The sequence below is a fragment of the Lutra lutra genome, chromosome 6, assembly GCF_902655055.1.
Source record: "Lutra lutra chromosome 6, mLutLut1.2, whole genome shotgun sequence".
NCBI lineage: Eukaryota > Metazoa > Chordata > Mammalia > Carnivora > Mustelidae > Lutra > Lutra lutra.
In genome coordinates, this window is record NC_062283.1 from 30430270 (window position 1) to 30455410 (window position 25141).

Below are 25141 nucleotides of genomic sequence, written 5' to 3' on the forward strand. Positions count from 1 at the left end.
GCACCTGGGTCATCTCCTGGTGAAGAAAGGCAAAGCAGCTGCACTGGGGGCTTTTCAAAGGCTCCTGCCATTAGTATTCAGAAACTGACATAGAGTATTTTGGTAGTGAACTGCCCTGTGCAAAGGGCTAGGTATTTGTCTTGGCTGTGCTACACACACTCCTTGCTTCTGGTCTAGAAGCTAGCCAGCCTGGAGAGTGGCAGTTGTTCAACAAAGATATGGTGTCTGTGTCTCTGTGTGTCCCCCTGCAGAGTGGGTCTGTGTATCTGTACCTGCCCTGTTTCTGTGGCTCTGATCATGCTGTTTGCTTCCTGATAACTAGGGTGCACCATCCAGAGGGCAGAGCAGAGTCTGCTAGGGTTGTGTTTCATAAGCTTTCACTTTTAAATGGTGGAAGGAGTCAGCGCAGGATTCTTCTGTCTGGGAGTGCTGGGTGTCCCAGGTCCCTGGTTCAGCTGAGACCTCTGCAACCTGTGCCCGGCTGTGCTTCTCCGCTCTCCGGGAACCAGCTGCCTCTCAGACAAGAGGAGCCTGTGGCACCAACGCTGGATCTGGAGCAGGGTTTGGGGCTTGAGCAGTGAACCGCATGTGCAATCTCTGAGAGCAGATTTGGGGCTGGCTGAGGTCTCACAGTACTGAGTTAGAGACGCTCAAGAAGCCCCAGGTTTTCAGGCAGGTGAGTGGGTTCTGAAGACACTTGCTGGACAAGAAGAGGAAAGTGGGGAGCAGATGCTTGGGAGGAGGTCGCCGAGATCGTGGTGGGGCTGGAGGGCTGGTGCTGGATAATAATGAGGCTCTGAGGTAGTTGTAGTTGTCAGGAGGACAATTACAGTGGGGGATCCACTTTATTCATTTACTTAATGACTTTGCTGTAGCATTCCTAGGAGCAGGCACTGTTGTAATGTGCACTGACTCTCCATACATAAATTTATAAGATACTTCTTATTCCATGGGATGAGGTCTTATTACTCTCTCTGTATGGCAGATAGGACCTGGGGCAGAAACTTGCCTCAGGTGATTCCCACAGCACGTGGCTGAGTATGGAGACTTTAGCAGTCAGCCCTAGAATCTGTCCTTCCCAGGACCTCTGGCTGCATCCCTCTCCCCTCAGAGTCAGTGGTTTGAAGCCCTTCTTTTTGACCAGGTCTCATTTTATCCTGTGCTTCCCACTGCTCTGCTGGGATCCTTTATCCTGAGGCAGAAACTCTTCAAAGATAGAGAAGATGAGGTTTAACTGTTCATGGGGAATTGTCTGGCTTCAGCTATGAGCAAGTCCACGTCCTTGGCCCTGAGCAGAAAAGGGCTGCAGGAGGCAGGAGCTGAAATCAGGGTGAACTCACCTATCAAAGGACCCCAGAACAACGTGCATGTGGTGGGAGCCACAGTGTCCTTGAGGAGGACGCGGTCTTCTCATGCTTCTCAGTCATTCCCCGGTCATAATTAGGAGGCAGCAGAAGAACAGCACACAGGAGCTGGTGTGTCCTTCATGGGGAGAGCCCTGAGTCTACGCCTTGTGTCCCTGGACCTCTGTGGTGTCCTGTGACTCATGCAGAAGTGGAGGCGGCCTCTGTGCTGAGGCAGGAAGTTTGTGGTCCTGTGGGCAGAGCAGGCTGGGAAAGTTTCCAAAGGGCTGGGAGGGCTTTCTTGGCATCAGGGTTGTGGGGCCCCCACCTCAGCAGCATACTAAGCAGTAGGAAAGGCTGTGCTCCTGCTGGGGACTGTTGCCAGCCCTGAGCCCTGCTGTCTGCTCTGAGGCCCAGAGCTGTGGTCTGGCCCTGCCTCCTCTCAGGATGTGTCACCTGCCTCCTGCCCTGTGTCTCCCCAGCTCTGAGGAAATGGAGGATTGCTGCTGGGGCTCTTTGCTCTCTCATCTCCCCTCCCTGCTTCTCCTCTTGCAGCTGCCTGCTGGGGGCTCTGCAGGTGAGTGTGTCCTTTCCTCCTCCCTGTGTCTCCCTGGGGTGGGTGAGAGCCCCCGGAACTCTGCTGCTGTCTCCCTCAGGACACATGGCTATTGGTGGAGGCTCTGGCTCTACACAGATTCTGGAGATAGATGCCCCAACTGCTATTTGAAATTAAACACATAAGAAGAATCCCAGAACTGCAAAATAAGGGCAGGGGAGCATGACAGTTCTCTAATGAGTTTATGTCTTATAAAGTAAAAAATGTGGATTTCACTATGAAAAGTATGAAAATAATTGTCTCTTTATTTTTAGTTTCCTGGCTTTATTGGCTTTTTGTTTCCTGGCTTTACTGGTACTTCTATTTCACAAATATTTATAGGGTGCTGAGTACATGTTAGGTGCTATTCTGTGTACAGAGCAGACAGTCTCTATCTTTACAGAGCTTACTCTGGCAGGGACAGTGAGCACTAAATACCACAACCCTGTACAGTCTATGTCTGTTAGAGGAGTGGAGAGCATGGGACAAGGACGTAGAGTAGGTGGGGCAGTCAGGGCTGCAGGACGGCTAGTGGCCAGGCAGCAGTGCTCCATAAGGTGGTCACTGTATGCAGTGAGATGGGACCAAAGACATGGAGGAGGTGGGAGGAGCCTGTCTGGATCCCATGGAAAGAGGTTCTCCACAGTGAGAAGCAGCCAGACAAAGCTGGTAGTGGGCCTGTGTATTCATGGAGCAGAGGAGGTGAGTGTTGGCAGGAGCAGAGTGAATGAGGGGAAGAGATGCAGGAGTTGGGGATCAGAGAGCAGGGAGGTCTTCCTTAATGGGCTCAGGATCACGTGGGCAACTGCAGAAGCATTGAAGGGCTTTGGTAGAGGAGTGACATGGTTTTGGTTATAGGTTTAAAGGTTCACAGACACTGACGAGAGAGGATGTCACAGGGAGACTAGTAATTGTCATCTCCCAGGTGAGACAGATAGTGACTCAGCCAAATTTGAGTAGCACAGGAGCTGAGAAGTCAGTGTTTGGTTGTCTGATGGGGTTTGTCCTGCAGAAGTGTCCTGCTGTGACCCATCTACCAGGTCTCAGAAGACCAAGGCCGCAAGGGGCTAGGGGCAGTGGGATGAACCCTCTTTGGGAACAGGTGGTGTTTTGGGTCCTGTGAGAAGTGGAGTGAAGGCAGGTTTTAATGGAAGTAGCTGTGAGGTCTAGTTTCTAGCACACATATAATTCAGTAGAAGACAAAGATGTGGGCAAAAACAATAACTTTAGGAGTGGGTGTTGGGAAGTTCCAGGTGTGGTGCAATGAGTAGGATGTTACCACTCGGCCATAGTAGTGCTCTTTGGTGAGTTTTCAGTCCTGTCCTAAGAGGAGGCAGGTTAGAGCTGTGGTTCTCAGAGTGTGGTCGCTGAGACATCAGTATCAGCTTCTCACCACCTCCTTAGAAATGCACATTCTTGGACCCACTCTAAATCTACTGAACCAGGAGGCCTGGGGATAGAGCCCAGCAATCTGTGTTTCACAGGCCTTCCTGGTGATAGTGATGCCTATGGAAGTTTGGAACCACTGAGTCAGAGCATCCTTCATGGATGGGCCTGGAGTCAGGAGCACAGGCTGTTGAGGAGTCTCTTTGACACCATTTCAGTGTTTCAAAGTTGTTTTCGGATAAAACTGACCCATTAGGAGTTCTCACAGCTGAGTCCCTCATTCAGGGCCTCCCTCCTGACAGTGTGTTCCCTTCCCTTCTCCTGCTTTCTCAGTCCTATGTCTGTGTCCACAGAGGAGTTTATGGTGATTGGCCCCACGGAACCCATTGTGGCAGCGCTGGGTGGGGACATCACACTGCCATGTCGTGTGTCCCCGGCCATGGATGTGGAGAATATGGAGCTGCGGTGGTTCCGCTCCAAGTTCTCAGAAGCAGTGTTCATCTATCAAAACCAGCGGGAGCAGACAGAAGAGCAGTTGCCTCAGTACAGAGGGCGAACTTCACTGGTGAAGGATTTCTTCTCCCAGGGGGAGGCTGCTGTGCACATCCACAATGTCCAGGCTTTCGACAACGGGCTGTATACCTGCTTCTTCCGAATGGGCATCTTCTATGAAGAGGCCAGTGTGGAACTGAAGGTGGCAGGTGGGTTGTTGATCTATATTTAGAGACCTGCAGTATTCTAATTCGGAGCCACCTCAGGGTCTAAGTTAATAGCCTTCAATTTATACAAGAGGGAAAATGGGTCTTTCACTCTTCATTTATTCAGTATAAATATATAGAACTCCTGGTACGTGATAGCTATTTTTCTCTGCACCTGGGTAACTCAGTGTAACAAATAAAGATCCCTGCCCTATAGAGTTTATATTATACAGACAATAAATGGCCAAATAGATAGGTTATAGACAATGTTAGATGGTGATGAGTAGAGACTTAGCAAAATAAATATTCTAGGGGTGAGAGTTCCAAGCAGAAGAACACCAGGTGAGACACCTGAGGGAGGAGTGTGGCTGGTGACTCTGGGCAGAGAGAGAGGCCACATGATTGGTGTAGAGGTGAATAGGATGGTGGTGAGAGGTGACTCTCCGGAATATAGAGGTGTTCCTGGTCCAGGTGGACAGAGAAGGGATTTATCAGGAGAAGCCCATGAGTAACGCACACTTGAGCAGACAGTGAAGCGGACAGTGTTCTGAAATGGCCTTCGGTTGATGCATCGTGTGGGGCATACACAGCATGGTGATTGTGGTTCTGAGCAGTCAACCGAATTGTCCTGGGAATGGAGTGTGTACTCCCTGACAAGTGCAGATGGTGGGATTGGGGACGAAGTGGATAGGAGTTTTGTTTGCGGGGTAGTGGGGGTGGTAATACCAGACCACCAAAGGCTTCATGTGCTCTTATGCCGTTTAGATGCAGGGCTGAGGGAATTTTAAACAGAGCAGGGGAGCGAGGTATGTGAGGGCAGGTTTGCTTTGGCAGCTGTAATGGAGAGTGTATGGAAGGTGAGCAAGACTGGAGGCCTGGATGTAGTTATGGGGTGGAGAGGATGGCCCTCTGCATTCATGTAGGGGCAGTGTGGTGGGAAGGGAGCACTCCAGCATCAGAGAGGTTTGGAAAGTAAACTGAGTGAGGATATTTGGGGACAAGGATAGTTTGGAGGCGTGGAGAGAAGGGACTTCAGTACTCATAGATTTTTTTTAAATTGGTTTTTTAGTGATAGAAATATTGATTTTATGTGTCAGCTGCAGATTGCTGCCATAATGCTGTGTAACACAGACATAGAAATCTCAGTGGCCTGTAACAACAAGCATGTATTTAATCTGGCGTTCAGGGAGTTCAGCTCATCTGGGCTGTGTTCGGCTAATCTTAACAGGTCCTACTCAAAAATCTTTGGTCACGTTGGGGAAATATAATTAAAATCATAATCTTCCTGAAGTCCCAAAAGTTCATTTTAGCTTTAGTTTCCTTTGCCTTTGGAGACATATCTTGAAAGAAGTTGCTGTGGCTGATATTGAAGAGGTTACTGCCTATGTTCTCCTCTAGGATTCTGATGGATTCCTGTCTCACGTTGAGGTCTTTTAGCCATTTCGAGTTTATCTTTGTGTATGGTGTAAGAGAATGGTCGAGTTTCATTCTTCTACATATAGCGGTCCAATTTTCCCAGCACCATTTATTGAAGAGACTGTTTTTTTTCCACGGTATATTTTTTCCTGTTTTGTCGATTATTTGACCATAGAGTTGAGGGTCCATATCTGGGCTCTCTACTCTGTTCCACTGGTCTATGTGTCTGTTTTTATGCCAGTACCGTGCTGTCTTGGTGATCACAGCTTTGTAGTAAAGCTTGAAATCAGGTAACGTGATGCCGCCAGCTTTATTTTTGTTTTTCAACATTTCCTTAGTGATTCGGGGTCTCTTCTGATTCCATACAAATTTTAGGATTATTTGCTCCAGCTCTTTGAAAAATACCGGTGGAATTTTGATCGGAATGGCATTAAAAGTATAGATTGCTCTAGGCAGTATAGACATTTTAACAATGTTTATTCTTCCAATCCAAGAGCATGGAATGGTCTTCCATCTTCAAGAAATTAAACATAGAGCTTCCCTATGACCCTGCAATTGCACTACTGGGTATTTATCCCAAAGATACAGATGTAGTGAAAAGAAGGGGCATCTGTACCCCAATGTTTATAGTAGCAATGGCCTTGGTTGCCAAACTGTGGAAAGAACCAAGATGCCCTTCAATGGACAAATGGATAAGGAAGATGTGGTCCATATACACTATGGAGTATTATGCCTCCATCAGAAAGGATGAATACCCAACTTTTGTAACAACATGGACGGGAAGAGATTATGCTGAGTGAAATCAGTCAAGCAGAGAGAGTCAATTATCATATGGTTTCACTTATTTGTGGAGAATAACAAATAGCATGGAGGACAAGGGAAGATGGAGAGGAGAAGGGAGTTGAGGGAAATTGGAAGGGGAGGTGAACCATGAGAGACTATGGACTCTGAAAAGCAACCTGAAGGTTTTGAAGCGGTGGGGGGTGGGAGGTTGGGGGAGCCAGGCGGTGGGTATTAAGGAGGCACGGATTGCATGGAGCACTGGGTGTGGTGCAAAAACAATGAATACTGTTACGCTGAAAAGAAATAAAAAAACAAAAACAAAACAAAACAAAAAAAAAACAAAAAAAAAAGCCCCCATAATCTTCCAACTCAGAATCTTGTCTCTAAGATAGTAGGAAGAAAGCTCCTTTTTAGTATTAAATTAGCATTAACTATAATGTGCTGTGCATCACAGAGATTCTATCAAGAAATGCAAAGACAGAAGAAATCTCATCTTTTCCATATGCAGACAGAACTCATTCTATACACGTTCTCAGGATCAACAGTTATGAGCCCTCAAGTAGCTGGACTTGCACTATTTGTCCTAGGTGGTGCACCTTATAATTGCTTGGAAATTGGGTGAGCACGTAAGTTAGCTAATTGGCTTTATTCTGAGGACAACCAAATTCTCCTACCTTAAAAATAAAAAGAAATATAATTCCAGTGTAGTTAAGATAGAGTGTTATATTCATTTCAGGTGTGCAATACAGTGATTCAACACTTTCACATATACTCAGTGGAATTTTCAACAGAAACTCTGCAGGCCAGAATGGAGCGGTGTGATATATCCAATGTGCTAAAAGGAAAAAAAAAATCTGCAGCCAAGAATCTAGCAAGGGAATCATTCAGAATAGAAGGAGAGATGAAGAGTTTTGCAGACAAATAAAACTTACAGTAGTGTATTTTATATTTATTTATTTATTACCAATTCTCCAATCATGATGACAGGCAGTGATTTTACACATGGATCCAGGTGCCCACTGAGGATAGGCTCCTACCCTGGCAGAGAAAGGAGAGAGAGGGCTGCTGTCTTCCTTGGTGTGAGCAGTTCAAAGAGAGGGCTCCCGGGTCCTTGAGAAACACGTTCTTGGATCAGAGCTGGCAAAAGGCCTATTTGGTTTTTTGTTTGTTTGTTTTAAAGTACTTATATACATTTCAAAGAATAGAGAAAACACCCAGAATGACAAGTTTCCTCAAGTAAATGTTACAAATAAAGGATGGGAAGGGACTCTCTTTCCCTATTTTCAACAGGGACAATAAGCCTCTTACTTTAAATCTGTTTTGTCCTGGCAGTGAACCTTGGCTGGGTTTGCTCAGCTGGTGTTGTCCAGGTGGCTATTTGTTGATCTAGGACAGCTTCAGCTGGAAAGGCTGCGCTAGCCTGAAGATGTCTGTCCTGTGGCTGAGGACAAGGCAATGGCACAAACAGTTTCCAACCTCTGCTAGAGTCCCATTCCCTGAACTCTCAGGGGCTGAGTCAAGTCACAGGTTGGAGCCCAGAAGCAGAGTGTGAAGGCATTAACAATATGTGGCAGAGGGCTGGCTGGATGTAAGGAAGGCTGAAAGATTGGGGGTATTTTCCTCATTATCCTATCACAGATGGGGCCAAGCATGAATTAGTTCAGGATTTGAGTCTGAAGCATCTGTGAGGAATCCTGGCACAGCTAAACCAGAGGTGTGGATACTAGGGAGTGAGCTCAGGAGGTATGTAGGTTGGTGGAAGTGATGACCGAGTGGCAGTGGGTGTGCCCGCAGATGCCCTGCAGAGTGTGTGAGTTGAGAAGAGCAGAGAAAGATGGATCATGGAATGAAATTCCTCCTTCTATCCCTCTGGGTGATGGAATTCCCACCCTCATGGTTGGGGAGCAGTGCCTGCTCTCTGGGCCTGCCACAGGTCCCCATGTTCCTTCCTTCTGTTCCCCATGGCAGGACCCCTTACATTAATCCTTGTAGGAACCACTCCCCCAAGGAGCCCCCAAAATGCAATGTTGCCCTTGGAGTTGTGTATAGGAAGGTTCTGCTGGAATCCCTGGGCTCTGGTTGGCCTCCCTGTGCTCTCCAGCTTCTCTCTTCAGGTGTGGGCTCTGCCCCTCAAGTGCACATCACAGGGCCAGAGGAGGATGGGGTCCGAGTTGTGTGCATGGCCTCGGGGTGGTTCCCAAAGCCCCAAGTGCAGTGGAGAGCTCTCAGTGGAGAGAAATTCCTGACGTTCTCTGAGACCCAAGCCCAAGATGCTGCAGGGCTGTTCACCATAGAGGCCACTCTTGTGGTGAGGAACAGCTCTTCAGGGAATGTGACCTGCTCAGTCCTCAACCCCATCCTGGGCCAGGAGAAGGCAATGGCCATTTTCATCCCAGGTCAGTATTACTTCCCACTCCGAGAAGGGTGGGATGGTCTGGTTGGGGGTCCCTGTGTGTGCTGGGCTGGGCCGTCCTGAGCCGTGACCTGATGGGGCGTCTGGCTGGGCACAGAACCCTTCTTCCCTCAGAGTTCTCCCTGGAAGCTGGCTTTCATGGTGATCCTGACTGTGCTGATGCTCCTACTCCTTGGGGCTGTCTTCTACATCATGAGAGAACATACTGCAAAGCTCCAGGAGATGCAGGAATGGGAGAATCTGCACAGAGACAAGGAGGAGGACCAGCAGATAAAGGAAGAGGCACTGAAGGCCAGAGGTAAGGCAGGACAGGGCCAAGGCAGACAAGTTTGGAAACTGGTGCAGAGGAGAAGCGTACAGTAGGGCCCTTGTCCAGGATCAGGGTGCTGAGGAGGACCAGAGAGGACGGGTGGGGTTGTGGAGGCTCGAGAGGTCTGGAGTTAGATCTTCATGGAGACATATAGATGCTCTCGTGGGTTTTCCAGGTGCAGTCTTTGCTGGTCTTAGTGATGGGAGTTTATGTGTATTTTTCACTTTTTTTTTTTTTTTCAGATGAATACCAGGCAGATCTTGGTACGTTGTGTCCTTTTCCCAGAAGTTTCTGTGTCACGTTAGTAGGAGACATTCTGATTCTTAGCTCACCCGTTTCCTGTGTTGCCTTTCAGACTGGAGGAAATCTGTTTACCTGGCTGGTGAGTGACTGTCTGGATAATCCTTGGGTCTCTTGCCCCCTAAGCCATCGTGTCCCCTCTCTGTTTCATGCAGAGACATGAGGACCCGTCGCTGGTGCAGAAGTGGAAACTGGTGGGAGGCAGAACTTGTTCCATGGGCTTTCCCCATCTGGGCTATTTTTTCGCACACGGTGCTTTGAAACCTGGAATGATGGAGGTCACTGGAATCTGTCGTGCATCTTGGGTTGATCTACCCACCTCCTTTGTAGCCTTTTAGTCTTCAGCGCCACTGGTTCTCAGTCAACCTGAATACTCTGGAATGTTTTAGAGAAACTATATAAATAAATGGGGGTCATTAAATTTAGGAGTGTGTTCCCTCCACATAACACCATTGTGGGAGAGTCTTTTCTCTGCAGGTCCTGGAGGTACTGATCACAAAGTGTTGGGTAGAGGATAGCCAGAGCTTGGGTGGGAATGTCGTGGGGTAAGTTGTCAGTGGTCCAGTGTTGTGTTTTAGAGAACGTTTGGACACTTTTACCCTAGTGCTCACCTAACATCCCGGTTCTTAATTCATCTCCCCTTTTGTGTTATTTCCCATATCTCTCTTTCCTGGAAATCATTGGATGTAATAATGATTTCTTACATTCACGGAATAATGTATACTTTATTCCCTAAGACATTTTCATACATTGTATAATTTTTGACCTTTAAAGCCAATTGAAAGCAGATGGGATAAAAATTTTGTGTGTTTCTTTCTTCATGTGAAAATTTCTTTATTTGGGGATGCAATTGATATTGGGATTCATTTCAGAAAAATTCTGTGGATGAAATTTGTTAGTATTATGCATTTTCTTTTGGTAATCAAGAATGGTTGGACATAGTGTATTGTTCTTTGAAGGAATACTATTTTTTATTGAAAATTTATTTGAAATGCACATTTTTGACTTATTGTTGAATTGCTCTGCACTCCATAATAAAAAGAAGAAACAGATTTAGATGTTGATTGTATTTATGCTGAGTACCTCCCACACTGCTACCAATTTTTTAAACATGAGATTTCTTTAGAGATTAAAATTCTTCTCCACTGGCCCCAGGAGATCTACCTGACTCTTATGGGCTGAGTGTTTCCACGGAAGTTTTATCTCTTCTATTGTTCAGAAAGTCAAATGCATATAGATAACTGGTCTTGCAATGCTTGTGTGCATAATATTGAATTAATAACTTTTTTAAAAAATTTCTTTTCATTGTAACAGAATTCATTGTTTATGCACCACACCCAGTGCTCCATGCCCTACATGCCTTCCATAATACCCACCACCTGGCTCCCCCAACCTCCCACCCCCCCGCCCCTTCAAAACCCTCAGGTTGTTTTTCAGAGTCCATAGTCTCTCATGGTTCATTTCCCCTTCCAATTTCCCTCAACTCCCTTCTCCTCTCCATCTAAGAGTTTTTTCCCCTTAGAGACTCTTAATGTTATAATCAATTGTTCAATTTTATGTTCTTTTCATTTGTCTCTTTAGACTCTGCTGAATTTATTTATTTATTTATTTATTAAATTTTGTCTCTTCTGGTTAAGATTGTTTTTCTTGGTTGACTCTTAAGTCTACTTGTCTGTAGGAGAATAGAAGTTTAAGAGTTAAAAGTGCTTTTGATTTTTAATTTAATTGTCATTTTGATGGTTTTACTATTCAACTACATGTATCTTTTATTTTTTTTCAATTTCTTTTCAGTGTTCCATAATTCATTGTTTATACAGCACACCCAGTGCTCCATGTAATTGGGCCCTCCATAATACCCACAACCAGGCTCACCCAACCTCCCACCCCCCTTCCCTCCCAGACTCTCAGTTTGTTTCTCAGAGTTTTTATTTTAATGTTGTGGTTTTTAAGACTCAGGACACTAACTTGGCAAAGGTCACACAGCAGGAACTGGCAGGCATGGAACTCAGCCTCCAATGCTGGCTCTCTGACTGGTGGTCCAGGGATTTTCCAGAACATCCTATTGTCTGCCGATGTCAGGAGGGTATCTCCTCTCTGGCCTCTCTCCTTACTCTGTTGATAGTGTCACCTGTAGCACAGAGAGGAGTCATGTGCCAGTAGATCAATACTATGCAGACTTGTTCTGGCTCATGTCTCATCAGGGTGTCTTCCCTTTCAGCCCTGAAGAAGGCACAACTATATGCAGGTAAGTGACTCAGTTTCCTGTGGCTTTACCTCCCCAGCGTCAACTGTGCCACCTTCTCTGTCATTGGACCGCACACCGGGATGGGGTTGATGTCCCTGATCTTGTTATGTTTGTTGTGTCCTTCTGAAAACTGCAGGGACTGTCCTTGGGAACACAGATCTGCCTCTATTCTGACACATCCTCTACTGTAGGTTGCTGTTAGAATTAGCAACACCCTCTGAACACACCTTGTTCAACGGATAGTTTTGTTGGTCCAGTGACAACAGAGTGGTCATTTGTAAGGGCAGTTGGACCATGGCATTGACGTTGTACTTTAGAATTTGCTGTCTCTGGAAGATTTCAGAAATCAAGCTTGCCTGCTTAGGACTCAGGTCTTCCTTAAGGGATCCTTGTTTCTGAATCCATTTTACCCTGAAATTCCTACCTCTTTTTGGATCTTCCTTTGGTTTTCCTGGTTGGTTGGTTTGTTTGTTTTTGCAGTTTCTCTCGAATGATGGTCTTCATTTTGCTTTTGCATGATCTGACTCCTTGCCCAAGCCAGCTATCTTCCTCTAAACCCCCACGATTGTTTTGGAAGTAGTTTTCTTTAGGTCAGCTGTTCTGATTCTCAGATCCAGAGCCTCCAGGATGTTTAGGGAGTCCTGGTAGTGGGTTTGTGAGATACTGGTCATTATATACAAAATCCTATGTACATGTTTGTATTACAGTGTTAAGAAATTAATTTTTTAAAGGACAGTAACTTATAATTGTTCACAACCATTATCTCTCCTTTTAGGAGAATTTTGGATTACCTGATGGGCTCAGTACTGGTTAGATTTATTAGGGGCAATGTGTGAGGATGGCAATAGGAGAAGCTCAGAGGAGTGAAAATTGTTTACCAGAGAAAATCTGGGAGTAAATCAGGGAAAGAAAAGGTGGTTGGAGAAGAGAGGAGGAAATGAGAAGGAAAGTAGAGAGCCTGTGATTCCTCTCAGAGACAATTTGGGTGGTTGAGAGTAGAAGAGACACTTTGGGTGGCTTTGGGTAGAAGAGACACCACAAATGACAGCCATGGTGGTTAGAGTGGGAAGTACATAGAGGACATGCAAGTTATTGGGTGCGCAAAAAGTAATAACTTTCTTGACACATGTTTGAGAGATTTCTGAAAAGACTTATATTTATTTTACGGTGTTTTGAATTAATTTTCTAACTGGGTTTGCTTCACATAATGAGGCCATTTCACCCTTCACCTAGTAGTCGGGGGAGGAGTGTGAACCTAGGGTTGCTAATGCAATGAAAGGTTATCCAGAGCACCCTCTAGCACTGGGGTGGGTTATGAATCTGGGCCATTTGAATCCATAACACGTACCTTTTCTGTCCTGGCTGTTTCTATTTATGATCAGGGACACAGCCTGTGAGAACAGAGAATGGGGATCCAGTAGCGTAAGAGTCTACGGGGACCAGATGTGTGAGGCAAACTCTTTAGAGAGCCTCACTGAATCTTGGGACTTATCTGTTAAAAATGTGGATTAAATGGTCTTCTTTTAGCATCACTCCCTTCTCTTCTGGATTGAAATGCCTGTGTTTTTAAGTATACCTTATATATGTTCTTTTTATTTTGTAAGGATAGACATCGTACAGTAGAATCAACACTTTCACATAGGAGGGCTCTTAATGTGATGTGAACAAATGTCTGATCTGATCTTGTTCATGAAATCGGAAGATTAATTTCTAATGAACAGCTTGCTGTGGAATGAGGTGAAGAACGCGCTTGGACCACGGAAGTGCACAGCATAGCTCTGGGTGCACTGTGGAGTCTCAGAATGGAACACCAAATCCCTTTCTCCTCTTCCTTCTTCTCCTCCTCCTGATTCCTCTTCTTTGCTAATCTGTGTCCGTTGTCATATAGAAATGTAGAGTTTGCTGTCAGCCAATGTCTTAGTGAAGAACAAGTAAAGTTCCCTTTTCTCAAAATGTGACATGTCCACCCACTTCATGTGATCTGTTTGTATAAGCAAATTAACAGAGCTGGATGTTCTATTTTATCTGAATAAACCTGTGGGAGAATAGGGGTCCCATGTTGTCAGCAAATATTCAAGAACGTGTCCTGTTCTTATTTTATAATCGTTCTAATTTTGTTCTGGAGCCTCTGTCCTGTTGGAGGTCACAGCTTTACCAGTGCAGACTTTTCAGGGTCGTATGACAGATATACATTTGCTGAGATCAGTTAGCTTCTTTTCTTCTTCCCAAAATGGAGTATGAAGGTTGGAGGAGTTTATACTTTGCGTCACTGAGGGAGGGGATCCCTGTATTCCTCTCTCACTCATTTCAGGTCCTCACTTTATAGAGGGTAGCTTGATATGGTCCTTAGGATAATTGGGTTTGAGGTTCCATCTAGGTTTTTGGAGAAATTGTTATTCCACCCCTGCTGCATTCATATCTCCAGTTCCTTAATCTTACTCACATCTGTAAAGTCCTCTCTGCCAAAACTTATTCACAGTTTCTAGGGCATAGGGCACAGCCATATTTGGGGGCTGATCATGTGTGGTGTCTTCTGCTGCTTTTGATCTCTCTAGGTGATTATAAGGGGAAGCAGATGACTAGACCCAATGTTTTGGGGTTTCCCCTTACATATAGGATGTTTTTCCTTGCAATACTCCATGATACAGGAAAGCAAGTTCATTACTTTATTTCACTAGATGTAGGTCTTTCTTGCTTTGAACTTCTCTCTCTCCTTCCTTGAATCTTCTCCATTACCTCTTGATGGGGCAAGATTTCCCTGGTGCCATATCCTGAGTTCTCCTCAGCCATGGCTGAGAGTCCTCCTTCAAGTGCAGTGCCACCAAGTTGTATTGCCCCTACCATGGTTTTGAGTCAATGTACAAGTTCAGTTCAGTCAGTTCTTTATAAATAAATGGAGGCCTCAGAAATTTTGATCTCCTCAGTTCTTTCTCAAGAAAGCTTAGCTTTCAGGATGGATGTGTGGCTCAGAATTGAGAAAGCCTATTTTGATAATGAAATCTGTGCAAAGAGCCTTCTTTTTTGGTCAGTATCCAGTCTCTTAGCGATGTTAACTTTTATGGCTTGGGTTTCATGGGAATATTATAACATGATGGGGGTGGGTGTATGAGAGAGAGTGTGCGCATGTGTGAGTGTGTGTGTGTGTGACAGAGAGAGAGAATTAATGTGTGTGAAAAATAAATTCATCAGGTGAATGCTTCCAAAACATTTTTCCCTATAACTCTTGGTTCAGTGTATTTCAGAGGATAGATACCCACACTGCTTTGTACAGTCTCCTCAAGTCTCTGATTTGTTGTTCACATTTGTGAAATGTGCTTTTCTTGCAGATTGGCGGAAGGAGAAGTTCCAGGCCTGTGAGTTACTTCAGTTGTTTGGGTGCTCCTACAGCTGTCCCATGGCTGCTGACATCTCCTTCAGCTTGCTGTGGTGATACAGATGCTGGCATCATCAATGGTGGTGGGGTGGGATGGGGCGGTGAACATCATGTAGCTGGGATTACTGGGTGTGACTGATACTGGATAGAATATGGGTATTCTATAGTGCTGGAGTCCAGTCTGGCCCTCAAGGGCCCTGTGACATGTCTAACCCCCAGATCAGTCTTATGGCTTACTTCTTCCAGTTGGAGGGCTGTGTGCTTCAACCAGAAGGCTCTATCTCAGGAGGTTTAGCCCTCCTTGCATGCAGCTAGGTGTCTGGGGGTGGGGTGGCGGTTGTGTGCCTTGGTATGTGGTAGGGCAAGTCCTTGAAAGATTGGCAACTCTCTCTGCAGTGTCCGTCAGTCTGGATCCAGGGTCTGCCCATTCCAGCCTTGCTGTCTCTAATGACAAGACTAGTGTGACCTTCAAGGACTCAGCCAAGGATGCAGCAGAGGGAACCTATAGTGTCTTGGGTCATGAAGGCATCACATCAGCGTGCTGCTACTGGGAGGTGGAGATAAGGAATGCAGAAAGAAGTGAGTGGGGGCTGGGGGTCTGTAGGAGAGATGTGGAGAGGAAAGGCTGGTACCAGGAATGCCCAGGAAAGGGGTTCTGGGTTGTGGGAGTGTATGGAAAGAAAGTCTATTTCCTCTCTGATAATTCAGAGCTCCTTGTGCCAGTTCCCCAGAGGGTAGGGGTTTTCCTGGACCTGAAGGAAGGGGATGTCTCATTCTACAACATGACTGATGGTTCCCACATTTTCTCCTTCCCTCTTGCTTCCTCCTCTGGGACTCTATTTCCATACTTCAGGTTGAGGACAGGAGACGTGTCCCTGACTATCTGCTCTGGGGTGGGTGGGTCTGTGCAGACCCCTTTACCCGTTAACAACCCTCCTTGTTCTTCAGAGGAGCCTGTGAGCCTTTCAGGACAGGGGTTCAGTTCAGGCTGTGGTGTTGATGGTGATCTCCCAGGGGCTGAATCTCCATTACTCCCCTGGGGCCCTGAAGCTAAGTCCCCATAATGCTCCAACACTGTCCCAGATTCCTCATGGTGGCTTTTCTGGGAACTGCGGACTCCCAGGAGTAATAGCCTCTGAATTTAGTCCTGAATGGCTGGGTGTCTTGCCCTTCTCTTCTGGGTGTAGATTGCTGGGGTGTGGTTATGAGAATAGTCAGTTCATGCCTTATGCTCAGGTATTAGAAGATAAATGCTGACCTTTTCAGGTGTAATGAGGTTGGCTGAATTTTGCTATCGGAAGTCATGTTTCTTTTGATCATGAACATAATCTCATGGAATCTTTGTATTGTTTTGATATGAAATGAGATGAGGTCTGAATTATTCTGAAGAAGTAAATGGTGTTTATTTTATATAGTTTGAGTTGTGCAGATGAACCCAGAGGCTATGGGTGGGTTACCAGCTCTATTTTAGGAAATGTGCACTCTGACTAAAAAACATTGTCCATCTGAACATTTCTGAAGAAATGTATGGCTAATGTACTTGAAGAAGAGTGGAGTGTACTATTCCATTGTACATGCTTCTTATTTTGGAATGGATGAGACATACTTATCTTAACAAACCTTAGTAAATATCTTTTTTGTGTGAAATACTAGTGCTGCATTAATTCAGGGGTGGGAAGATGAGAATTTGGGTTCCCTTGTGAGTCAACAACAGTTCGAGAGAACAGAACTGCTACCAGAAAAAAGAGATAAATGAAGAAGGGTATTTTCAGACCCTGGATGAATTACGGAAAGCTTTGACCATGAGCACAGTTCCAGAATCTATGTACAGCGTCTCAGTTCTTCTAGTCCAATTGTAAAGATCGATGGAACCCACAGGAAATGCAAGGAAGCCAGACTTTTGAGGACTCAGACATTAGTAAATAAAGGTTTTTTGGCTCCTGAAGTAGAGAACACTGACCTGTTTTATTTCTGGGAGAGATGAGAAGACACGGAATTGGAAGTTGAAGAAGGAGGTCACAGATCTCAGTTCCTGCCTGTGACCAAAAATAGGAAAAGGACTGGAGTTGCTTTGCATATTTTTCTTTCTTGTCATGTAGATGTGTCATTTGTATTATTATCTCTTTTCCTTGTCCCTTCTTACCAGTGTGATTTTATGCAAGTTGTCAGTGGTGATATTTAAAATATAGTCTCTTGGTTAACAGAATAGTCAAATGAGTGTGGCTGGACTTAAGGAATAAATATAACTGATTCGATGCCCGAGACTGCCTGTTTGTTCCATTTTGGGGAAAGAGTGGGAACTTTTTCACTTGTAAGTGTAGCCCTGTAGATGGGTGAAAATGTGGAGTTGTTGTGTTGTTATATGGAAGTTCCAATGTGAGTAAATGGTTTATGTGCAAGTTGAGGAGCTAAAAGTGTGAGATCTGCCCATTATCAATTCATTGTCTTTTTTTTTAAATCTATAAACATATATTTTTATCCCCAGGGGTACAGGTCTGCGAATCGCCAGGTTTACACACTTCACACCACTCACCATAGCACATACCCCCCCCCAATATCCATAACCCCACCCCCCCCTCCCAACCCCCTCCCCCCATCAACCCTCAGTTTGTTTTGTGAGATTAAGAGTCACTCATGGTTTGTCTCCCTCCCAATCCCATCTTGTTTCATTTACTCTTCTCCTACCCCCTTAACCCCCCATGTTGCATCTCCTCTCCCTCATATCAGGGAGATCATATGATAGTTGTCTTTCTCCAATTGACTTATTTCGCTAAGCATGATACCCTCTAGTTCCATCCACGTCGTCGCAAATGGCAAGATTTCATTTCTTTTGATGGCTGCATAGTATTCCATTGTGTATATATACCACATCTTCTTTATCCATTCATCTGTAGATGGACATCTAGGTCCTTTCCATAGTTTGGCTATTGTAGACATTGCTGCTATAAACATTCGGGTGCACGTGCCCCTTCGGATCACTACGTTTGTATCTTTAGGGTAAATACCCAGCAGTGCAATTGCAGGGTCATAGGGTAGTTCTATTTTCAACATTTTGAGGAACCTCCATGCTGTTTTCCAGAGTGGTTGCACCAGCTTGCATTCCCACCAACAGTGTAGGAGGGTTCCCCTTTCTCCGCATCCTCGCCAGCATCTGTCATTTCCTGACTTGTTAGTTTTAGCCATTCTGACTGGTGTGAGGTGATATCTCATGGTGGTTTTGATTTGTATTTCCCTGATGCTGAGTGATGTGGAGCACTTTTTCATGTGTCTGTTGGCCATCTGGATGTCTTCTTTGCAGAAATGTCTGTTCATGTCCTCTGCCCATTTCTTGATTGGATTATTTGTTCTTTGGGTGTTGAGTTTGCTAAGTTCTGTATAGATTTTGGACACTAGCCCTTTATCTGATATGTCGTTTGCAAATGTCTTCTCCCATTCTGTCAGTTGTCTTTTGGTTTTGTTAACTGTTTCCTTTGCTGTGCAAAAGCTTTTGATCTTGATAAAATCCCAGTAGTTCATTTTTGCCCTTGTTTCCGTTGCCTTTGGCGATGTTCCTAGGAAGATGTTGCTGCGGCTGAGGTCGAAGAGGTTGCTGCCTGTGTTCTCCTCAAGGATTTGGATGGATTCCTTTCTCACATTGAGATCCTTCATCCATTTTGAGTCTATTTTCGTGTGTGGTGTAAGGAAATGATCCAATTTCATTTTTCTGCATGTGGCTGTCCAATTTTCCCAACACCATTTATTGAAGAGGCTGTCTTTTGATTCAGATCTACCCTGTATGTGCCCTACTTGTTGATACTGGATGTCATCAACGTTCCCTTTTTGCCATGTGCACATTTGGCACCGCCTTTGTCAGTTAGTGCACTGTTGGGTTTGGCCAGCAAACCCTGAGATGGCGAATGAAAAGATTATTCCAGATACCTTCATAGGAGAATGGAGAGGCCTGGGTGGACCAGACACTCTAGTGGCAAAAGGCCTTCAGCCAAGCTTTGTCTCCAGTTTCATTGGGGTCGTATCAATACAGAAAGCACAAGCACAAAGCAAGGAGGAAAGTGTAGCCTTAATGGGCAGGACAATAATATATGGGACAGTGTGTGGTAAGGGCAAGGAGGCTAGGAGTTCATGAAGTACATGAGCACCACATGTGCCTGTTTCTCCTTGAAATTTAAACATTTCCTCCCTAGATGAGAGCCTTGAGCTACAGTAAGAATGTGGCCACTTTCAGCCAAGAAATTTCAATGGAGGCCTAAGGTTCTGGGCATTCCTCCTTTGTTTTTCCATTAGCCTCATCCAGGGAGGCTTATACAAGTCAGATTTTGTGTATGCAGACACTGAATTCCTAGAGGGCACCAGAGGGAACACAGCAAGACGTAGCAGGAGAAAAAGCTTTTTTCTTTTCATAGTATTTTTTTTTTGAACCATATTTTAATTTATTGGCATTGTCAATCTAGAACAAGACAGGATTTTTTTTTCATGCAGGGAGAGCGATTTCAATCTTTCGTAACATGGATGCACACATCTTCACCTTGGAAAATGTACCACTTCAAGCTTTCCCAGGAAGATTACTCGTTTTTCAGTTTCACAATTTTTGTAGTGCTGCCAGAAGTCTTCTCAGCATTTGCTTTGAACTCGGCCTTCAGTGCATCTCTCACTGCTTTTGCATGGATTTGGGAGTACCGGATGTAGCTGAGGCCAGCCTGTCGCCAGTAGGTCACCATGATGTTGCTAGGGTGGGCACTTCGGGTCGAATCACGAGGATGCCTCAATGTTGGCTCGATGCATGGCCCAGCGGCAGGAAGGACTCTTTTCGTGTTTTTAAAAAAAGATTTTATTTATGTATTTGTCAGAGAGAGATTGAGTGAGCACAAGCAGGGAGAGTGGCAGGCAGAGAGAGAAGCAGACTCCCTGCTGAGCAGAGAACCCAATGCAGGACTCGATCCCAGGACCCTGGGATCATGACCTGAGCTGAAGGAAGACATTTAACTGAGTGAGCCACCTAGGTGTCCTACTTTTGGTGTTGTTTCCCCCTTGATCTTATGATGCTACTGACAGTGGCCTGGAGAAGACAGCTTCTCTTGCCTTTGGGTGAGTGAGTATGGCATTGTAGCAGGTTGTGTTCTAGAGGGCTGCCTCCCAGGGAATCTTGCCAGTCCTCTAGTGAGAGTTTTCCTGCCCAACAGGCTTGGTCTGTAGCGTGTTGGTGAATTTCTTTCCTTCCTGGGGATTCTGGTCCCACCTTGCCCAATAAACAGAATGTCAGTCGTATTCTTTCAAATGTATTCCATTTTTTGGATGCTCTACCTCAGCCCTAGAGGTGATGTCTGCTCCTGTACCTTCTACTTCTGGTTTCCATAGAGTTTTCTTTGATCTCTTTCATAATTAAATACCTCTTTCTTTTTTTTTAATTTTATTTTTTATTTCTTTTCAGCATAACAGTATTCATTGTTTTTGCACCACACCCAGTGCTCCATGCAATCCGTGCCCTCCCTAATACCCACCACCTGGTTCCTCCAACCTCCCACGCCCCCCGCCCCTTCAAAACCCTCAGTTTGTTTCTCAGACTCCATAGTCACTCATCGTTCACCTCCTCTTCCAATTTCCCTCAACTCCCTTCTCCTCTCTTTCTTAATAATTCTTTCTATCAGATTTTCCCTGTTAAAATGACTGATGTGGTTTCTGCCTCCTGACTGGACACAGGCTGATACAAACATCTAAACTGAACTGTATGTTCTCACAGTATATGGGAAACAGTAGTGGAGGCATGTTCAAATTTATAAAAAAAAGAAAAAACAATAAAGCCATAAATATACTCTTTGGGATCTGTGCATATATTTTAAATACTCTACATGATGATACTTATCTGACATGTTCATCTTCTCCTTCCATATGGCTTGTGCCTTTATGACAGTGGATTACTTTTAGATGGGCTATGGGCATATTTCCATTGAAATGGAGAGAAAAGGAAGGAATGGATGGGATATGAATTATCCACACAAAAAAAATAGGTATCCTTTGAAACAAATGCACCAGCTGCCCATGTAATTCCAGAAAGAATGGTTAAAACCATCATTCTTGGGAGGAATGAGGTCAGCGTCATGGCAGAATGAGTCCTTCCATTTGTCTCCCCTTTCTGTTTACAACTAGTAGGATTCCAAAACCCAGCAAAGGTTCCTCTGCACAGCACACCAGACACCAAAGAGATCCATCCATGTTTACATCTGAAGGAGTGTGGATTGGGCCTCATGGAGACCAGAGCCCAGGCAGCTTGGTGGGGCCTGTTACCCTGGCTTCTACAGTGGTGGCAATGCTCACCTGTGACTCCTGCGGCGGAGAAGGTGGGGGTGGAAAGGGGTGAGTGAAAGTCTATTTGGCCCTGTGGGCTGTGGCTGGAGGACCCCATAGCTATGAAGCCACAGAGCAGGGTCCCTTGAGGTAGGACATCTGTGACCAGGAGGGGACAGTGGTGGGGGGGGAGGAAAAGGCAAGGGAGAGAGGCAGACAATAAGAAACACTTTATGCCCTGTCTGACCTGAGAGTTCAGCAAGAGAACTCCCAGGTCCGAGGGACTCCTGAACTTGAGGATCCTCCGCCTGGAGTTGGGGCACGCCCAAAGCCCAAGGGCTTAGTACATACTGGCCCCTCCAATGTGCCAGCCTCCTACTTTTTTTTTTTTTTTCCTTTAAGCCTGGTCTATACAGCCACCAGGGCTACTCTGGAAAGAGCAACCAAAAACTTGTGCTCTTCTGCCACCTGTTGTAATACTAAAGAAGGGCCTCTAACCTCCCACCCATGAACTGTTAGAATCAGAGTTAACAAATTTTTACCACACAAAAGGTGTTGGCTACTTCAAACTATTTGGCAGAGGAAAATCTCCTTAAAGAGCATGAAAAATCATGGTAATATGGTTTTGCTAAAAGGAAATGACAGTTCTCCAGCCACCAACACTACATTTACAGAAGATTGTGATCTAAGTAATAGAGAATTCAAAATAACTGTCAGAACAGAATTCAACAAGATACAAGAGAATCAGGCAATTCAATGAACTCAGTAATAAAATGAATGGATAGAAGGAGTACTTTACCCAAGAGACTGAATTTCTAAAAAAGAACCAAACAGAAATTCTGGAGCCGAACTCAGTAAATGAGATGAGGAATGCATTGGAAACATTGGAAATAGAGCAGATGAGGTAGAAGGGAGAATACATGGTCTGAAAGGTGGAGTCTAGAAATGATTCAGGTAGAAGTGAAGAGAACTAGGGTTTATTTATTTTTTTAAAAGTGAAGAAAGCCTGGGGTGCCTGGCTGTTTCAGTTAGTGGAGCATCGGACTCTGGATCTTTGGGTTGTGACCTGGAGCCCTACGTTGCATGTAGAGATTACTTAAAAGAAAAGCAAGCTTAGAAAATGTAGAAATCCTGCAAGAGCTACCAGTCTCCATTAGGAGTATAGTGGGTATACCAAAAGGAGAAGAGAAGGAGAAGAGGGACAGAGTTGTTATCACAAAAGTATTGTCTGAGAACTTCCCAATCCTGGGGAAAGAAGTGGACATAGAAGTCTGTGAAATTAATAGATAACCTTATTATCTCAATACAAAAATACCATCTCCAAGACACTTTCCAATGACACTGTCAAAAGTCAATGATAAAGAAGGAAACTTGAAAGGATAGAAGAAAGTAACCTAAAAATGAGCCCCCATAAGAGAGAACATCAGCAGATTTCTCAGCAGAAACGCTGCAGGCCAGGAGAAATTGGAATGACATACTCATAGCATTGACAAATAAATATTGTCAGACGAGAAATCTGTATCCAGGATTTATCTTTCAGACATGAAGGAGAAATAAAGACTTTCCCACACAAAGAAAACTTGAGGGAATTCCCCACCACTAGTCCTGCCTCCAAGACATATTGAACAGAACTTTAGTACTGTAATGAAGAGATGAAGGTACAGAGACTCTGAGTAAGCTGGCAGACAGAGTCAGAAACTGTAACCTTATTTTAGAATAGGGCATTAAACACTTAATGATAACAGCAATGGTTAAAGTTATTAAAAATAACTAGAGCTACTACAGTTGGTAACAAACCCACACCAGGAAAAGAGTCTGTGACAGCAAAAATGCAAAAGGGGAGGAGGAAAATGAGAACAGCCATGTAGGCATATGAAGAAAAGTTGCCAACAGCAGGAAAAGCACCATTTAATCTATGAGACAGTTTATACAAACCTCAGGGTAAGACAAAACAATATCTAGAGCAGAGAGAACCTTAAAAAGGGGGAAACTGAGGGAATCTTCATGGAAAACCAGCAAGTGACAAAAGTAGACAGAAACACAAGGAAGAAGAAACAATAAAGACACAAAACAACCAGAAAAGGAAAGATAAAATGACAATAGCATCAATAATCACTTAAACGTAAGTGGATGACTTTACCAATCAAATGACAGAGAGTGCCTTGATAAATTAAAAACATAGACCCAAGTTTGTGATGCTTTCAGAAGGCTCATTTTAGCTATAAGGACAAATGTAGGTTTATAGTGTAGGAATCGATGTGGATAACCCAAGCAAATGGTACCAAAAAGAAAGCAGGTGCAACCATATGTACATCAGACAAGATAGACTTCAAGCAAAAAAGAAGATATAACAGTTGTAAATACATGTGCCCTCAACACCCGAGCATTGAAATACATTAAATAAATACAGATCATAAGGGAGAAATAGACAACGATCCAGTAATGGGGACCTCAGTACCCCACGGTCCACAATGGATGGATCATCCAGATGCAGAATCGGTAAGGAAACAGAATGTAACCACACTTCAGAAAAAGATGACAGACATTTACAGAACATTCTGTTCAGCAGCAGAGGAATGCATATTCTTCTCATGTGTACATTGATAGGATAGATCCCCTGATGGAACACAGAAATCTTAACAAAATTAAGAAGATTGAAATCATATCAGCCAACTTCTCTGACTACGTTGGTATGAAAGTAAAAATGAACAAGAGGAAACTGAGTAGACCTAAAAATATGTGGGAAAGAGATGACAAAATTTTAAACAACTGAGGCCAGACACCTGAGGCCAGATTCTTGGACTAGTCTTGAAAGCATATGCAGAACTATATTGTATTACTTGCATTATTACCTCAGCTGCACGTCACGTTTTATTCCCTACTAAGGACGTTTTTGCATCTCTTAACCTCATGCATGATCAATCATTTACTTTGCTTTTTACCCCTACTCCCAGTTTACCCACTGATTATAGAAACCTAATGGGGAGTGGAAAGAAACATTTGTCTCAAAATTATCTGACATACCTGATCATTCCATGTCCCTAATGGGGTGCCTTATTTTCCAGAAGAATATAGAGCTCCAGATTCTTTCAAGGCCCACCCTCTCAAGGTTTCCAGAAACACCTCATCGTCCTCCTTCACCTACCTACATTCACCTCCTTCCCCAAACAAGTAGTGGCTGTTCCTTTTCCACCAGAGGGCAATGCAGCCTTGGGAATGATAGCCAGCCTTCTCACTGGGCTTTCCTTGTGATGAGGAAGCTTTCTTTGCCTCAAAACCCATGTCTCAGACATTGGCTTACTGGGCATTGGGTGCTCAACTGGTCCGAGTTTGGTAACACAATCAATAGGTCAAAGAGGAAATCAAAAGGGAAATAAAATAATGGTCTCAAACAAGTGAAAATGAAAACACAACATATCAAATTTTGTGGGTTGCTATAAAAGCAGTTCCGAGAAGAAGTTTAGAGCAACAAAAAATTAGAAAGATGTCAAACAATCTATCTACCTTTACACTTCAGTGAACTAGAAAAAGAGGAACAAATTAAGCCCAAAGTTAACAAAAGGAAAGAGATAATAAGAAATCAGAGCAGAAGTAAGTGAAATAGAGGTCAGAAAAACAATCAAAAGGATCAATGAAACTAAAAGTTGGTTCTAGAAGATGATGAACACAAACCGGCAAAAAGTTAGCTAGTCTAAGATAAAAAGAGACATAGTACTGTACGGTGACTAATATAATAAAAAAAGAAGAAATAAAAGAGGGTTGGTTATTACAACGGATAGGACAGGAATATGTAGAATCATGAAAGACTATGAATAATTGCATACCAACAAATTATATATCTAAAGGAAATGGGCACATTCCTAGAAATACACAACTGACCGAGACTGACTTAGGAAGACGTAGACAACCTGCACAGACCAGTCTAGTCATCTGAGAGGCACAGGTGGAGGCTGAAGGGCAGGAAGACAGGCTTGTAGGGGAGGCACAGACACCAGAGAGC

The 25141-nt window shown here is 44.4% G+C and overlaps 2 protein-coding genes across 2 annotated transcripts; one reads left to right on the top strand and one right to left on the bottom strand.

The window, feature by feature from the left end:
- Window positions 1-342: 342 nt before the first annotated feature.
- LOC125103319 (butyrophilin-like protein 1) lies at window positions 343-16522 on the top strand. Its single transcript, XM_047735267.1, has 11 exons — window positions 343-676; window positions 1202-1330; window positions 1826-1920; window positions 3678-4025; window positions 8336-8617; window positions 8732-8932; window positions 9187-9207; window positions 9300-9326; window positions 11463-11489; window positions 14816-14842; window positions 15259-16522. The coding sequence occupies exons 3-11, from the start codon at window positions 1836-1838 to the stop codon at window positions 15924-15926; spliced, it is 1686 nt and encodes a 561-aa protein (XP_047591223.1). The 5' UTR covers window positions 343-676; window positions 1202-1330; window positions 1826-1835; the 3' UTR covers window positions 15927-16522.
- Window positions 16523-19276: 2754 nt separating this feature from the next.
- On the bottom strand, window positions 19277-19670 carry LOC125103329 (ATP synthase subunit epsilon, mitochondrial-like). The gene has a single exon (XM_047735273.1). It carries the CDS (start codon window positions 19575-19577, stop codon window positions 19422-19424), a length of 156 nt encoding a protein of 51 aa, XP_047591229.1. The 5' UTR covers window positions 19578-19670; the 3' UTR covers window positions 19277-19421.
- Between the last annotated feature and the right edge of the window lie 5471 nt (window positions 19671-25141).

What these genes read in the sequence shown, in the direction of transcription:
- LOC125103319 (XM_047735267.1), top strand. Translation starts at nt 1,836, where the DNA reads ATGGAGGATTGCTGCTGGGGCTCTTTGCTCTCTCATCTCCCCTCCCTG. An exon ending in TGTGGAACTGAAGGTGGCAG is followed by an intron (nt 4,026 to 8,335) that starts GTGGGTTGTTGA and finishes TTCTCTCTTCAG; the next exon opens with GTGTGGGCTCTGCCCCTCAA. An exon ending in AGAGGCACTGAAGGCCAGAG is followed by an intron (nt 8,933 to 9,186) that starts GTAAGGCAGGAC and finishes TTTTTTTTTCAG; the next exon opens with ATGAATACCAGGCAGATCTT.
- LOC125103329 (XM_047735273.1), bottom strand. Translation starts at nt 19,577, where the DNA reads ATGGTGACCTACTGGCGACAGGCTGGCCTCAGCTACATCCGGTACTCC.